The sequence below is a fragment of the Glandiceps talaboti genome, chromosome 22 (genome assembly GCF_964340395.1).
Source record: "Glandiceps talaboti chromosome 22, keGlaTala1.1, whole genome shotgun sequence".
NCBI lineage: Eukaryota > Metazoa > Hemichordata > Enteropneusta > Spengelidae > Glandiceps > Glandiceps talaboti.
Window position 1 is genome coordinate 8834262 of NC_135570.1, and position 17864 is coordinate 8852125.

The following is a 17864-nucleotide window of genomic DNA, read 5'->3' on the forward strand; positions in this document are numbered from 1 at the left end:
AGAGACTGTGTGAAGTGAGGTGATCGTTTAATTGGGACAGAATTGAAACAGGACTATAGTTTTTCAGCTGCTGTGTTTCCGACGAGTGGTTTAACGAGAGTAGTTTGACGAGAGTAGTTTTGAAGATAGCGGGGAATGTACCAGGTGAAAGGGAATGATTGATAGCTTCTGTGATATATGGCAACAAGGTGTCTAAACGCACAATTAACACACCAGTTGGCATCGCATCAAGATCGTATTTTAGGCAGTAGAACTTAGAATAATATGCTTTACAATCTCATCATCAACAGGTTTAAAATTATTACTAAGAGGCTTCCCCTGGAAGCAGTGTTCAACATTTAACAGTCAACATTGGCTTTAATAGATTTAACCTTTTCATCAAAGAAATCCAGGAAACGTTGTGGCAGCTTAATGGCAGTGGGTATGAAAGACGGTTTGCCTTCAAGTAACCGAAGTTTGATGATGAGCAATTGCTTAGATGTACGGCTCTCGCTCACCTTTTCACAAAACATTGGTTTTCGCTGAACGAATAAGTTTGCATGGTTGTCGATCTACTTGTGAATTATCAGTCCGGTTGTCGTCCACTATATATATATATATATATATATATATATATATATATATATATATATATATATATATATATATATATATATATATATATATATATATATATATATATATATAAAACTCGGTGAGTATCAATCTGCTAAGACAGTGCTCTATACCGCAGTGGCAGAGCGTAATAGTTTTGGTAGTACTGGAACTATTTCTTGGTTGTAACTCGGAGTTTCACGCATGGTGCGATCATCAGACACTCAGAGTGTCATGCGTGAAACTCCGAGTTACAACCAAGAAAGAGTTCCAGTACTACCAAAACTATATATATATATATATATATATATATATATGAGAGAGATATATAGTGGACGACAACCGGACTGATAATTCACAAATAGATGGAATGGTTATAATTTATAATTCAAATCTGCTAACCTACATTTAATACACCAAACGAAGAATATGAGCTAAGTACGCTAGTACCTTTTGATGAGAAGTCACCGATAGTTTGATAGTCTAGAGAATTAATGTAATCATAAAGGTCAATGTGCGAGTTGATTACAATATTTTAAAAATCATTTCGCAAATTGTATGTCAAAGTTCAAAAAATACACAACCGACAAATGAACAAGTGGGAAGACTTACTTTAACACAAAGCCCTACAAGCCAAAAGGCCGTGCCAATCAATATCAATAACAATGACATATATTGACTGATACATGTTTAGCTATTGTGAATATCTACATACAGTTCACGTGTGTTCTACTTCACTTGATCAATCTTCACTTAAATCATGTATTCAATGATGAATGAGAGGGAACATGAAATACAAATTACAAAAAGAAAAAAATGAATGTCAGGAATACAGTGTCTATTCCCCACGTACCTTTTAGATAATACAATGTTTAAAGCTGAAATTTAAACATTTCTTTTGAAACAGGTTAAATGTTAAATATAATGACTTTTTCATATCTTAAACCCTAAACAGTATTGACTGAGTTATGGGTAAACACATTTGTGAAGCTGTACACATATGGTGCAATATATCTAATCACACTGATTTTGAATCTGCACCAGAAAATCAGTGCCCCAACGTGATCACAATTTCATCCCGCTAATGTACAACTTATGGATTAGACTGTCGACATTCGTTCATGTCTTTTTTGCTACGTTTCAACTTAAACAAAGTCGTGGCCTCGCTCCGTAGCACTGAATACTAGTGCGTACTGATAGGAACTGCGAGTGTCGAAGGCACGAACTGTGAGTGCCGAATGCACGAATGTACCTCCGGCATTCGCTGTTCAATCAGTAGTACGCGGTTATAGTATTATTCCGGATCGGAGCGAGGCGACGACTTTAGTTTTAGATAAAACATAGCAAAAAAAGGCTCGAACGGCTGTCGACAGTCTACATCTGGATAAAATCAATCTCTTCAATAATCTTCAGTGTATATATTCTTGGTTGTCTGATCGAAAGTAAATCCAAAAACAAAATACTACATTTACATTTGTGCCTGGGCAGGAACATGGATGCCCTGCCATGGGCTGAAGAAAAGAATCCGACAAAATTAACTTGAAGCGATGGTATTCCAATGGTGAGGGCAATTAAAACAGTGCATATGTAATGATAAAAATGTATCTATACCAACCTAACGGTTTTGAAACATCCTTACAAACGAAGTCTCTATAATTCTCGTGAATGCATGTATTTTGCACTTAAATTGTACACAGGCCCGGGCAATGTTGGCCTAAATAGCATTAGTCACTGGTTCTATTTAATATGCAGCAGATGATATTATAGTTATATGACGTCATTGCCTTACGGATATGTAATGTATTCTTATCTTTGAAATCTCTAGATACAATTTGTGACTTGTAATCATTAAATCACACGAAACTGGTGTAGCACAGAAATGGATATTGATATGGTGCGGTGATAAGGAACACCGTTATAGCGAGTAATGTCATATCATATTTCATTTTTATCGAAATTTGTAATGAGAAAAGAAAATTTACGACACAAGGATACGATGAACCCCTTTAGAGCAAAGACATACAATATTTCATTTTTATCGATATTTAGAATGAGAAAAGAAAAATCTACAAAGATAAATCGGTCATATAACTAAAATGACTTCCCCTTCTAAGTTAGAATACGCCACAGGAATACATTTCCCAAAACAATAAAGTTATTTAAATCTCTCCAAACCTTGACATACTAAATTTTGTTCCTTTTTTAAAAAAATGTTACTTTGTCAATTTTTAAGGAAATCATTAATCTTTAATGGGCTCATACAGTTGACGCAGTGTTCGGCGACCATTTTGGATTCTAAATGTGTTAATATCATTTGGACTACTATTCAAAATATCGCATGGTTACTACTGATTCAGTTTCCCGATTTGAACAAAGTGACAGTAAAACCAACATTTCATACTTTTATTTCCTAGGAGAATGATATGTTTTGCAAATCAACATCAATACAGTAAAATGGTAACTATGAATGACAGACAGACAGATGGACAGCAGACAGACAGACGGATAGATGGTCGTCGGGAACCCTTTCAAATACCTCCTTCCTCCGATCGCTTTGGACTACCTAAATGGAACATAATGTCAAATGATACCTTTTTGACAGAATTCTACATAGTAGGTACTAAATCTTAAAGACCTGTTTTGAAAGTCTACATAACATTTAGAGTATTGTGTATGATTTGTTGGAACATTTAATTAGTTGTACACTGTATGGGTTATCATTTCCACAAAGTGCATTTAGTTTGCTCGGATACATATAGATGTGCATGACACAAACTTCTACGTGACCTTTCAATTGAATTTATATGTTAGGATAGAGTCACGCCCAACCAGAAAAACAGAGAATATTAATGTTAAAGATACTCAGGTGGCAATGCATTATGATATAATTCAGCCAAATAACTAGGGACTTTGTGATCATGGTTTCAAATTGCAGTCCGCACTTCTGAAATGGAGCTATACCGGCTATCACAGTAGAACATCTGCATATTATAGCGTAAATATCATTTGAAACCAGTAATTCGACCGAGAATGTTACACTATCGTGTTATTCCCGTTGTCGAGCGAGTGGATGTCCCTGATCTTATACTCCGGCTTGTTTTGAAAATTGTCGACGTATGAATTCTTAATAAACACTGTGCACAGGAACGGCGCCACAAATTTTTCATATTTCGTAAATCAGTCTGCAAAAAATAACATTAGAGGAACATTAGAGTATATATAAGTACTGGTGATTACTATGATACAATTTGTTTATATTTCATCTTAAGGAAAAACTAAAATTATCACATAACCTTAAATAGATAAGAGTACTTGTTACAGAAAATGGGGGGGGGGGGGTGCTTTTTTCAGGAACGGGGTTATTCTGCAAACACGCTATTCTCATATACTCTTGTAAGTCACGTCATTTTATGCCCAATGTTGCAACTATTCGTGCTCAAGCGGGATGATTGTATGAAATCAATGAAACGCAATAATATTTGTCAACGTTATAATATGGTATATCACAGGGAACCTGACACATCATTGGACTTGGGTGTACACATTCTAGTGCCAGGAAGCTTGAAGAAGAGCACATCCATGTGCCAACTACGTGTTGCACAGGGTGTATTTTTCCACAGTGCTGCTACATAGCTGTGAACAATGTCCTTGTTGCAGGGATGTGGATATCATCTTTGTGCCAAGTTCTGCACATCCTTGTACCATAGCTGTGCAAAACATATCTAGTACACAGTTGTGCATATTCATGTAACAGCTATGTTAAAATCATACCCTGTAGCAGCTCTTCCGTTCAATTCAATCAGCATTGCTCACAGCTGGTACATGGTTGTGGGAAATATCCCTGTTACAGCAGTGCTTACATAGCTGGTACATGCTGTGGCAAATACCTATGTTACAGCTATGCTTATATAACTGGAACATTGTTGTGGGGAAAAAAGCCATTGTACATGGATGTTGTAAAACGTATGCTGCATTGCTGTTTTTCACATCCATGGTACATTGATGTTGGCATACCAGTTAGTACACATCTGACAAATCTAGATATATTACACCTAGTTTGCTGGCAATAGCTGTTACAGGGATAGCAGACCATAGTTAGCTGTTACATCCACTGTGAGTCCATGGGGCTAGTACAGCTATGTACACAGCCCTGTCCTAGGTAAGTGACTGTAACAGAGGTTTGAACGTTTCCCTATGAGATATTCTTATTCCGATCACGCGCAAAGGGCACGCATTGGTGAACCAAGATTCACGCCCTATCCCGAGGCCGGTTCACACTATATTACGTTATTTGCATTTTCATTTCCCCTGCCACATAACAACTTATGCAAAGGAAATGACACTCGGAACGCTCCGTCGGCGAGTAAAATGCATGACTTTTAATTCCTACGGGTTTGTATGACCAGATTAAATTCGAATCTTCCAAAGGATGTGCCAGTTTAGCATTTTCTGCTTACGCTTTCTAAGTAAACTATCTATGTATGTGAAATACGCTCACTACTTGGGTAAAAAGGGTGTGTTGTAGGCGTTTCACTGGTGAACAGGTGCCTATCATTGAATGAGCCAGATCTTTTCAATCAATCTTTCGACACACTGAGATTACACTGTGTGATGAACACATTGGATATGTTTGTAAAGGAGATCAGAAAAATATGCGAACATTGAAGGCCAAGCTTGGGTGTATCGGAATACTATTCAAAGTACACGTACTTATTGAGAAAGCCAAATTTTGAAAAAGAGTTTTACAATCCATAATCGTGCACTGACAACAAACCTTACCCGAAATCCTTGATGACAGATGGTGTATATAAAGGGATTGACGAAGGTATTAGCCATTGCCATAAAGTAGAAGACGAAGTATATCTTTGTAACAATTTCCTTCTTCGGTGGGAGTACTAAACTCTGATCAAACACTGTGCTAAACATCAAAATGTGCAGAGGTAACCAACACACTGCAAAGACCACTACGATACTAACCAACATCTTTGTTACCTGAATGGTTTAAGAAGATATGTCAAAAGAAAAGCACGTCTTTTAGTATACAAGCAAATGTATATTGTTAGTAATAAACCTTTTCACCGGTTTGAATGAATGGAAATTCGCTCCTGGATTTTAAAGGTACTGCTATGCACACACACATAAACAGACGGACAGGCGGACAGACAGACATACGAAAATATTGCAAGCAATTAGCCATAGAAATAGTCCCTAACTATAATGTGTATCATGTGTTAGTTAAAACATATGGATGGAACCTATTCATATGGCCCTCTCCATGTGATATCCATTTACAGTAAAATTCTGTCTGTGACATTTGTTTTATAAATTTATGTTCTTTTGGTATTTTTTTAAATTCGCAAGTTAAGAAAGGTTATTTGTTATAATAATGTCGACAGGTGCCAGGTTATATGTTATGCTTAAAATCATTTTACTGTTTTTAGCGCTAATAACGCCTTGACAGATGATGGTTTGTTGCGTCACAGCCGATAAAGGACTCTAAAACATCAACAATGCTTCATTGACTGCCGCTAAAGCTTTCAGTGCTTTTTATTCAGCAGTTGGAAAACGCCTCAGGCAGAAGGGGATGAGGTCTACAACTTTTTGTTTTTATATATTTGACGAATACTAGTATAATCCATTAGACGCATCTATCCATCACTACCACACAGAAGGTTGTTTGCCTAAGCATGCGTGTCACTGAGTCATTACGAAATGAGAGACAGTGTTACATTTTACTGCATGTGATACATTACTCTCTACAACACGCGAAAGTTACTATTGCCTTTGCTTGAATGGACTGAGCCAAGAAAGGACTTCACAGAAAGACAGAATTAGGTACAAACTACAATGAAACTGATACAAAAACAATAGCGGATGCCTTTGGTGTAGGTTTATGCAATGCTTTTATCAGTTTGTTTATATAATATGTGGGAGTGATACTGTACAAACAAGTAAACGCACCGGTGTTTTTTTCGCGGGTTGTATTATACTGTAAAATGTAAAACTGTTGTTTATTTCCTAGACTATTATAATGAATCAAGTAAAATTTGTTTCACCAAGAGAAAACAGTATATTTCATTTTTGGGATAGAGCAAATACACCATATATGTTAGCTGGCCTAACTTGTGATTCCCAATATGGTAGCAAATGGAGTTGCTATTAACTATAATTTCAGATGTAATCGGAGGGCATTGCTATGGATAATCTGGAAATGGTTTAATATTACATGTACCTTCCTCTTCGATTTAGCATGGCGATGATCACGTTGCTTTTCCCTGTTGCCAGGCAACTGACGTCCCCATAATACCTTAATTACGGTGAAGTAAGAGTATGATATGACGCAGAGAGGTATGACGTATATAACTACAATAACAAACAATTCATAGATTGTTTGATCAAGGGGGCTCTGCCACATCTCGTCACAGACGTAGTGAATTTCACCATTGAGGGCAGGATATGCCTGAATTCTGGCTGTTACTAGTTGTGCTGTACTCATAATCATTGACACCACCCATATAACTGCAATTACAATGAAATTTTTCAAGGCAGATGTTCTTCCCCTAAGAGGGTGAACAACAGCCATGTAGCGATCAACTCCGATTACCATTAAGGTGTAGATACTGACAGTAACTGTAACCTAAGAAAAAGAGACAGAAAATGAGAATCATAGTAAATATGTATAATATGACAATAACAGCATTCTGCAATGCCCTACCCCGTCAATACCCTACAATTCCCTGTCATACCTCACTTATTTTACCATGCTCTTCCACAACATAACTATTTCATGGCCATGAGGTCTATTGGTGCCATTTAGTGTCGTAATTACTGTTGGGCAGGAGCTATTACTGAACTAAACACGGGAATTTACTTTCCTGTGTCATCAACTTTCTCCTTGAATAGGAAAATTAACCCATACTATCTAACAAGCCATATATTTCACAAGTAGAATCTTAATGTTATAATGATTTATGTTGGCAGACGACAAGTTGACCACCATGATGCATTTAAATGAGAAAACCAAAACGCGAGGTGCACAGTGACGTTACTCTGTGGTAATTCACTCTACCCTTCGTGGCCTGTTCTGGACAATCACTTGCCTGCATTAAATCGTTATATTATATTATTACTTTATAATCCCTCAAGGGGAAATTTGTCTTGCAACAACACAGAAAAACATAGATATAATCTTACACATCCAATACCAAGTCCAAGAACAACATTAAACAGAAGTACAAAGACGTTGAAAACCGAGTAAAAGATTATATAGATTAAATTGTAATTTATTTTACACCGTACGATACGTTGGTTTGGCCTATGCAGTTCTAAAGTAATCTTCGACAGCAGTGTAAGCAATATGATACCCTACTCTACCCTACCCTACCGTACTCTTCCCTACCCTGCCCTACCCCACAACTTCTTCTCATGCAGGGCCGTAGCCTGACCAAATTGCCAAGGGGGGCAGAACTTTGTCTTGGTGCAATCATGCATTTAAAATTTAGAAAAATGCTAATTTACATAAATTTGCATGCAATTTACATAATATCTATTTTAGCATACGCAATTAAATATCATATGTAAGGTCAGAAAAAATGAAAAATGCTGGTCAACGGGTAACCTAACCCATCACATCGGGTAAGTAGGTCGATTTCATTTTTTCACAATGCTTGACAAGGATAAAACAAACCATATACATGTATAATGATAGCAAAATATTTCAGGTCGTGTTTAGACAGAACTTATTCAGTCATCTTGATACTATCTCATGCAATTTGTCTGCATAGCTACAGTTAGGAAAGGTACACAATTTACGGTTAAACAAATGGTGTAGTTCCTCTCACCCTCTCTTCTCAAAAAATGTTAAGCCCCGCCAATTGAAACTCGAGCATTATTTTAGCCACCCCTTCTGTCACCTGCATTCTGCATTGGAAGGTGACAACCCGAAAGGTGAAAAAAAATTGAAAATAAGACAGTGTAGGAGGCCATTTAGAGGCATAAAGTATCAAACCAGAGACATAATAAAATACCAGAATTGAAACAATTATGCTATGCATTACATATTATTTGGAAGTGTATTTTGTTTTGGCAAAGCTGAAGGATATTATGCGGATGTGCACATGGTAAATGACTTCTCCTGAAGTTTAATTTGGTTCCAAAAAATCCCGAATAAAGAGCAAAACATTTCAAGACTTTCAGACTTTTGATGGCCCAATGGTCGTAAACTTTTGTTCAATTTCTTTTAGTGCACATTGGATATCTAATCTCAATTCATGCTTGTATGCCCATCAGAGCCAAGTAAACCACTGTATAAGATATTATACAATTTGGAATAGACTCAAATGTATATTGTTACATGTACTATTCAGAAAATATAAAAAAATGTCCTTAATTTTGAAAAAATGCGATGCCCGCATGAGGATATATTGCCCATCACCAGAAAAAATATATGGGTAGGTTGAACAGCTTTTTCATTTTTTTCTGACCTAATGTCGTATCTTTCAAGGTAGTTGCCGAAAAGATGTCACATTCAAAGTAAAAAAAAATGGATGGTGCTTTCTCAAATAAGTAACACAACAAAATAATCATTTTCTTTACCCAACTCCCTAAACTGTTATGGCCTCGTTTATGTCGGAACCTAAGGTGAACTCAGTGAATTCTCCTTGTCATTATCATTATAATGGAAATTGGAGTTTGGATTTTGATGTCGAAGGGACAGCTCTGTTTACAAATTCAGGGGCATTCTTTCCATAGCAAATTGTTGCTTCAAAATGAATTGCGGAATAACCCTAGTATCAGTGTACAATGAGATAATTATATCAAACAACATTTTAACCAAAGACAACGTCGAACACAATTATTGAAAGAAATATCTTCAAATAGTGGATCTTAAGCTGCGTACCTAGTTTAATAGTTTTTCAGGGCCACCAAATATTCCAAAAAGAGATCTGCCGTTTTATCAGTATGAAATGTTTTAATATAAGGAACAAGATGTAAATGAGATCGAGCGCATCTTCAGAGTCACTGCATGCAGCATAGCAGGCGACCTCACGTTGAACGACTGTTTCCGTCTTTTTTTTTATTTTCACTCGCTGACATTATAATTGCAACTTGCTAGCTTCAAATGAAGGAGACTTTCAAGACTACTGTTACTCGTGGAAAATGCACAGTGCATCTGCTGCAAAAAGTTACAATACAATAGCGATATAAGATACATATTAGCCATGAGTCAGTGTACAGTCACTTTAGTGAACTATACATTTAAATCGCGCATGCTAGGAATCGTCACGTAAATAAAGATTTTAATAGCATCGCTATGTATTCAAAAAGTAGCCTTTTTTCTTTCTCTTTTCCAAAATCTCGCCCCGCAGGCTACAGTACTGTCATATCTTGCCAGGCTAGTCATTTCCCTGTCATAGGCGGTCGTGCACACTACTGTACTCTGCAATGGAACCTTAAATAATTAATAGCATATAATATGCCCAGCTTTATCCATAAATACCACACGATAAGCAAACATGATCCTCTAAAGGTGAACAGTGAAGTAAAGGCGACACGGCCCAGTTGTTTACCAGAATTGAGCACATTTAGTTATTAATGTTTACAACTCGTAGTCATTCTTGTGACTTATATAAAAAAAACACTGTTCATTGTCTAGAGAGGTGTACCAGTTGACAAGTTCTCTGAGAGGAAATGTGATCACAATTGCGACACATTTATTGTTTGTTAGTGGCAGAAGGTGTGTACGTATAAGACTGGAAAAACCGTAGCCCAGAGGCTCGTCTTAGCGTTACTCTCTCAATGGATCACTAAGTCAAGCCGTTTCTCAGTAGTACAAGGAGTTAGAACAGCTGTTGGTGGCAATGACGAATTCAAAAGAGATTTCTGTACTATCATGCGCGAAATGATTAGCCGAGTGTAGAAAACTGTTTGAGATAGTCACACTGAAACAAGTCTTTTGGGCAAGAAATATTTTGTCTCCAACAAGAACTAATACTATGTTGTTTCAAACTACGTCATATCGTATGATTTTCAGATATTGTAGTTACAGCTGATATCACAGTCAACACATCCTATTGCAAGTGAAAAAAAATTATAAACATCAGCATGAATTTAGAAGGCCACTATAGTATAGGAAAGCATAGAACAGCATAGCATAGCATAGCATAGCATACCCCATACCATAGCATAACATATCAGTACAGTAGCCTGCGGGGGGGGGGTGGCAAGGGGGGCAGCTGCCCCCTGAGATTTTGGAAAAAGAAAGAAAAAAGCTCCTTTTTGAATACATAGCGATGCTATTTAAAATGGTTATTTACGTGACGATTCCTAGCATGCGCGATTTCAGTGGATAGTTCACTAAAGTGACTGTACACTGACTCATGGCTAATATGTATCTTATATCGCTATTGTACGCTGGCTTAACTTTGAATTAAAAAGTGTCCAGTTAAAATTTTTGTAACTTTTTGCAGCAAATTAAAAATTCTTTGCGCGAGAACGTACAAAAGAAGTGCGCACATGCACTGTGCATTTTCTGCGAGTAATGGTAGTCTTGAAAGTCTCCTTCATTTGAAGATAGCAAGTCACAATTATAATGTCAGCGAGTGAAACTCAAAAAAAAGAAAAAGACGGAAAAAGTCGTTCAACGTGAGGTTGCCTGCTATGCTGCATGCAGTGACTCCGAAGATGCGCTCGATCTCATTTACATCTTGTTCCTTTGACCTTATATTAAAACATTACATGCTGATAAAACGGCAGATCTCTTTTTGGAATATTTGGTGGCCCTGAAAAAACTATTAAACTACATGCATGCATACATGCATACATACATACATACATACATACATACATACATACATACATACATACATACATACATACACACACACACACATACATACATACATACATACATACATACATACATACATACATACATACATACATACATAAAGACACAGACAGACAGACAGACAGACAGACAGACATACAGACAGACAGACAGACAGACAGACAGATAAAGTTTGAATCACCACCTTGAATATTATGGTGTAGAACTTGTACTATTTACCTGAAACATCACTCTTTGTCTTTCAATTTCACAAAAAAGATTTAAGCATTCTATAATCTGAACATTCTAGAAGGAGCTAAGAAGACACATTTGCCATTTCTGTACTCATATCATGTGAAGTACATTCCAAATGTGGAACAAAAATCATATTCCATTGTAAGATACATTAACTACAATCTCAGGTAAGAAAATTATAGTTCTTCATCCATTGATACTATTCTGTAGATTTCGCATTACATATAACAGTCTTGTCTTACACACAGATTTATGTTTCTGGATATTCAAGTTTATTTTGAATAGAATTCTTTTTCACAGCTCTGATTGTATGATTACTTTGGGTATTTCATATTGTAGCCGTCCCATGCTTGTTGTTGCATGTTTTAGTGCTGGTTCAGAACCTGACAATATTGAAACATCGAAAATTGAATTATCACTATAGGCAGTGTATATAATATTGACAAGAACAACCATTTCTCCACTGGTTGCTTCAATTGGTTCAAACAAGCGTCTCTACCAAATACAAGAATTATGTCTTGAAAGAAGTCTTTTGTTTGTAAAACAATGATCAGCAAGACTGATAAATACTATATGGTGTTAGGCACAAACAGAAATTAGGAAATACGACTTTACAAGTGTAACGTCACGGTTACACTTCCATTGCAGTGGTAAGCAATGTACGTAATGGCGATAATATTATGAGGATTGTACCATAGACTTTGTCTATGATGTTACTCCAGAGACAACGTTCTTTTTATATGAAACTTTGGTAACAGACTAACACTGACCTGTAGCTTTTTTTTACCTTGGCTCTCTCCAACCTGGCAGACGCCAGGCATGATTGATTAATTGGTTGATTGGTTGATTGATTGATTGATTGATTGATTGATTGATTGATTGATTGATTGATTGATTGATTGATTGATTGATTGATTGATTGATTGATTGATTGATTGATTGATTGATTGATTGATTGATCGATCGACCGACCGACCGACCGACCGACCGACCGACCGACCGACCGACCGACCGACCGACCGACCGACCGACCGACCGACCGACCGACCGACCGACCGATTGATTGATTGATTGATTGATTGATTGATTGATTGATTGAGTGAGTGACTGATTTAGTGATATAAGATATAGCTACTTGTTAGCACATCTTTAGATAGCAACTAAACAGATTATGGAGGGATATAGAATAGCACAGAAAATGAAAGCAAAAGAATTTCACGGAGATAACGTGGTTGAATTGAATGTTAAGGGTTAGGGACGTTCAGAGTTTCTGAATGAAAGATATATCATAGTGTAAAAGACACCAACTAGAACTCCAACTTGAAGGAGGAAGTGAGAAAGATATAGAATTGAAGATGTACTATTATAAGTGCTTCTTTACGACAGACAACATTTATCATCATCGTCGAAAACGATTTTTTTAAATATGTGCAAATCAAATGAAGCATACAGTTTTCAATACTAGTATATCGGACTGTACGTGCTTGTTTACAACATACATCATGATTATAAATTTCTGGAGTGTTTTCAGTTGACGACAGCAAGACTGTGTTTCTGTTAATGATCGGAAGACAACAGTCTCAATCATTACAGGTATAAGGGTTGGGAACCCTTATGATTATGGGCAATTGATATGAAGCATTTTATAAAACATTTAATGATTCTCTTCTAGTCTGAATCAACGGACGTGCAATGCCAGCAAATGGCCCAATTTGATGATTATTAAAATATGAAGATTTCCTGAAAGAGGATTAGGTTTACGAATTGATATTACTAGCACTGAATCTTAGTTAAAGTTAAGCAGATGAAATACCATATGAAAAGTAGAGTTGAAATTTGACAGATGTCACTCATTGACCTCGAGCTGGTTCCATGGTGGAAACTAAAATGTACAACCCTAAGAGTCCATGATTGGTTCGTAGGAATACTTCCTTGCTAAAAGTTGATAAATATTTGTCCACTACTGTAATAATCTAATAAGTTTTAACTCCCGCAAGGGAAGGTTACGTCTTAGTGATGTCGCTGTCTGTCTGTCTGCCTGTCTGTCCGTCCGTCCGTCCGTCTGTCTGTCTGTCTGTCTGTCTGGCTTGATTAAAACGAAATGTAATACACATTAGCTTGAACTGGTATAAGGTTTTGGTAATATATGTTTTCGTTATTCTGTTCTGGCTGACTGCAAGTGGGCTTTTTTTGTTGTTGTTGTTGTTGTTGTTGTTGTTGTTGTTTGTTGTTGTTGTTTTGTTGTTGTTTTTTGTTTTTTTTATGGGGGGGGGCAGTGTTAAAAGTGTACTGACCGAATTAGAGCACGAAACGTGCGTATGTGGACTATAACACCTGTCATATATTGACACGGGTGGACACACACAGACGCACTCACTTTTTTGGGGGGGGGGCAGTGTTAATAGGTAGTGTGGAAATGATTAGTTTATACATTCCATTTTAATGATGAATCATCATCACAACCCTAGCCGTGCATGAACGAACGCTCCCCAAAATGTCACTATGTTGTTAGTTAAGATTGAAAACCCCTTACGACATTTTCGTGACGTGAATATAACAACTTCTGCCACGAACATGTGTTATTTCAAGAATAAACTGCATTGTATCACGTAAACGTATGGATTCCTTCAACTGAACTGAAGTACGGCATCTATTTCCTTAAAGTCACATACATACATACACACACACATACATACATACATACATACATACATACATACATACATACATATATATACACACATTATAAACATCAGTATGAATTTAGAAGGCCAGAAGAAGGGGTGGTAAGGGGGGCAGCTGCCCCCTGAGATTTTGGAAAAAGAAAGAAAAAAGCTCCTTTTTGGATACATAGCGATGCTATTTAAAATCTTTATTTACGTGACGATTCCTAGCATGCGCGATTTCAATGGATAGTACACTAAAGTGACTGTACACTGACTCATGGCTAATATGTATGTATCTTATATCGCTATTGTACACTGGCTTAACTTTGAATTAAAATGTGGCCAGTTAAAATTGTAACATTTTGCAGCAAATTAAATTTTTTTGGCGCGAGAAAGTACAAAAGAAGTGCGCACATGCACTGTGCATTTTCTGCGAGTAACAGTAGTCTTGAAAGTCTCCTTCATTTGAAGCTAGCAAGTCACAATTATAATGTCAGCGAGTGAAACTCAAAAAAAGAAGGAAAAAGTCGTTCAACGTGAGGTTGCCTGCTATGCTGCATGCAGTGACTCGTGACTCCGAAGATGCGCTCGATCTCATTTACATCTTGTTCCTTATATAAAAACATTACATGCTGATAAAACGGCAGATCTCTTTTTGGAATATTTGGTGGCCCTGAAAAACTATTAAACTACGTACGCAGTTTAAGATCCACTATTTGAAGATAGTTCTTTCAATAATTGTGTTCGACGTTGTCTTTGGTTAAAATGTTGTTTGATATAATTATCTCATTGCACACTGACACTAGCGTTATTCCGCAATTCATTTTGAAGCGACAATTTGCTATGGAATAAATGGCCCTGAATTTGTAAACAGAATCAAAATCCAAACTTCAATTCCCATTATAATGATAATGACAAGGATAATTCACTGAGTTCACCAAGGGTTCCAACATAAACGAGGCCATAATAGTTTTGGGAGTTGGGTAAAGAAAATGATTATTTTGTTGTGTTACTTATTTGAGAAAGCACCATCCATTTTTTTTTACTTTGAATGTGACATCTTTTCGGCAACTACCTTGAAAGATACGACATTAGGCCAGAAAAAATGAAAAAGCTGTTCAACCTACCCATATATGTTTTTCTGGTGATGGGCAATATATCCTCATGCGGGCTTCGCATTTTTTTTTCAAAATTAAGGATATTTCTTTATATTTTCTGAATAGTACATGTAACAATATACATTTGAGTCTATTCCAAATTATATAATATCTTATACAGTGGTTTACTTGGCTCTGATGTTGCATACAAGCATGAATTGAGATTAAATATCCAATGTGCACTAAAAAGAATTGAACAAAAGTTTACGACCATTGGGCCATCAAAAGTCTGAAAGTCTTGAAATGTTTTGCTCTTTATTCGGAATTTTTTGGAACGAAATTAAACTTCAGGAGAAGTCATTTACCATGTGCACATCCGCATAATATCTTTCAGCTTTGCCACAACAAAATACACTTCCAGATAATATGTAATACATAGCATAATTGTTTCAATTCTGGTATTTTATTATGTCTATGGTTCGATATTTTATGCCTCTAAACGGCCTCCTACACTGTCTTATTTTCATTTTTTTTTTCACCTTTCGGGTTGTCTCCTTCCAGTGCATCATTGTACCATATGATTTTATATCTCCACTGTAGTGTAGGTGACAGAAGCCTGTCTAAGCTAAAATAATGCTTGAGTTTCAATTGGCGGGGCTTAACATTTTTTGAGAAGAGAGGGTGAGAGGAACAACACCATTTGTTTAACCGCAAATTGTGTACATTTCCTAACTGTAGCTATGCAGACAAATTGCATGAGATAGTATCAAGATGACTGAATAAGTTCTATCTAAACTCAATCTGAAATATTTTGCTGTCATTATATATGGTTTGTTTTATCCTTGTCAAGCATTGTGAAAAATTGAAATTGACCTACTTACCCAATGCGATGGGTTAGGTTACCCGTAGACAAGCATTTTTTATTTTTTTCTGACCTTACATATAATATTTAATTGCGTATGCTAATATATATATTATGTAAATTGCACGCAAATTTATGTAAATTAGTACTTTTCTAAATTTTAAATGCATGATTGCACCAAGACAAAGTTCTGCCCCCCTGGGCAATTTGGTCAGGCTACGGCCCTGCATACATACATACATACATACATACATACATACATACATACATACATACATACATACATACATATGTCTGATGAACGCATTGAGCGTGAAACTCGGAGTTACAACTTAGCACCTCAAGTTCCAACCAACTCACTTTGATTACATACATACATACATACATACATACATACATACATACATACATACATACATACATACATACATGCATGCATACATACATACATACATACATACATACATACATACATATCTCTTTACTGACCTGTTGCACGTAGACAATAAATGTACAGGCAAAGCCACCGAATGGCCACCATCCAATGATACTATTTATTGCAGTAAATGGTATACACACTATCGCCATCACTAGATCTGACACGGCCAGGTTGATGAGAAAGGAGTTGAAGTTAGTCCGAACATGGTTAGCAAAGGCAAGGATGCATATTGCTAATGTATTTCCCAGGACTGATAATAGAACAATGATGGCCAGTCCAACGGTGATCAAAATACCAACAATGCCAACATTATTGCCGATGTACCGAGGACAATATGTGTCCATAAATGTATCCACCATACTTTCCGGGTAGTCGGCATATTTCTCCGAATAATTCCAGTTGTCGTAAGATCCAAAATAGTATAGGTAACTGCTGTTATAAGATACACTGTCGTTGTAGTCAGGACAGATTTGACACACATAGCATAATAAACGTTGGTATTCCGAGCTATTGTAATTGTAGGTATTGACTTCCATTTCACTATATCGCGTGTTTTTGATCGCTGACGATAATGCAACAATAGAATCCAGAGTATGAATTGAACCACAAGTTGTTATTACGTTTCACAAATTACATACGTTGAAAACAAGGAAGATTAGTCAATACTCATCTGTGTAGGGTTTATCAAATACATTTGTATAGAAACTAGGAAGATTTCAATGTGATCGTCACACAGCAGGTGGGAAGAACAAAATACTGCGAGGCTTCACCTGGAACAATGTTATCTGTCAATACTACGCAAAGTTGATAGCAATCCTTTTCACCCACTCCAAATTTCACCATCAAATAAGTTACACATGCGCAGTGGCAAGAATTCAATTCACAAATGTATGGGTAGTAAAGAGGTTGTAATCAAACTGCATCAGACTGGGATATTAAAGTGTAGATAACATTTCAATGACGCGGGCTACTCTTTCTTTTCTTTACTCGTGTGACTCCTCTCTAGGATTAATAAAGAAATGATTGGCATTAACTGTTATTACGAACTTGTACGTCACAATTATACGTATATACGTACATTCGTACACACACACACACACACACACACACACACACATATATA

At 36.5% G+C, this 17864-nt stretch overlaps 1 protein-coding gene across 1 annotated transcript; it reads right to left on the minus strand.

Annotated features, from left to right (window-relative positions):
• Nucleotides 1-338: 338 nt before the first annotated feature.
• LOC144452501 (RYamide receptor-like) lies at nt 339-17277 on the minus strand. The gene is made up of 4 exons (XM_078143601.1): nt 16792-17277; nt 6827-7231; nt 5374-5586; nt 339-521 (listed from the first exon to the last, which is right to left on the minus strand). The coding sequence occupies exons 1-4, from the start codon at nt 17275-17277 to the stop codon at nt 339-341; spliced, it is 1287 nt and encodes a 428-aa protein (XP_077999727.1).
• Nucleotides 17278-17864: the final 587 nt, after the last annotated feature.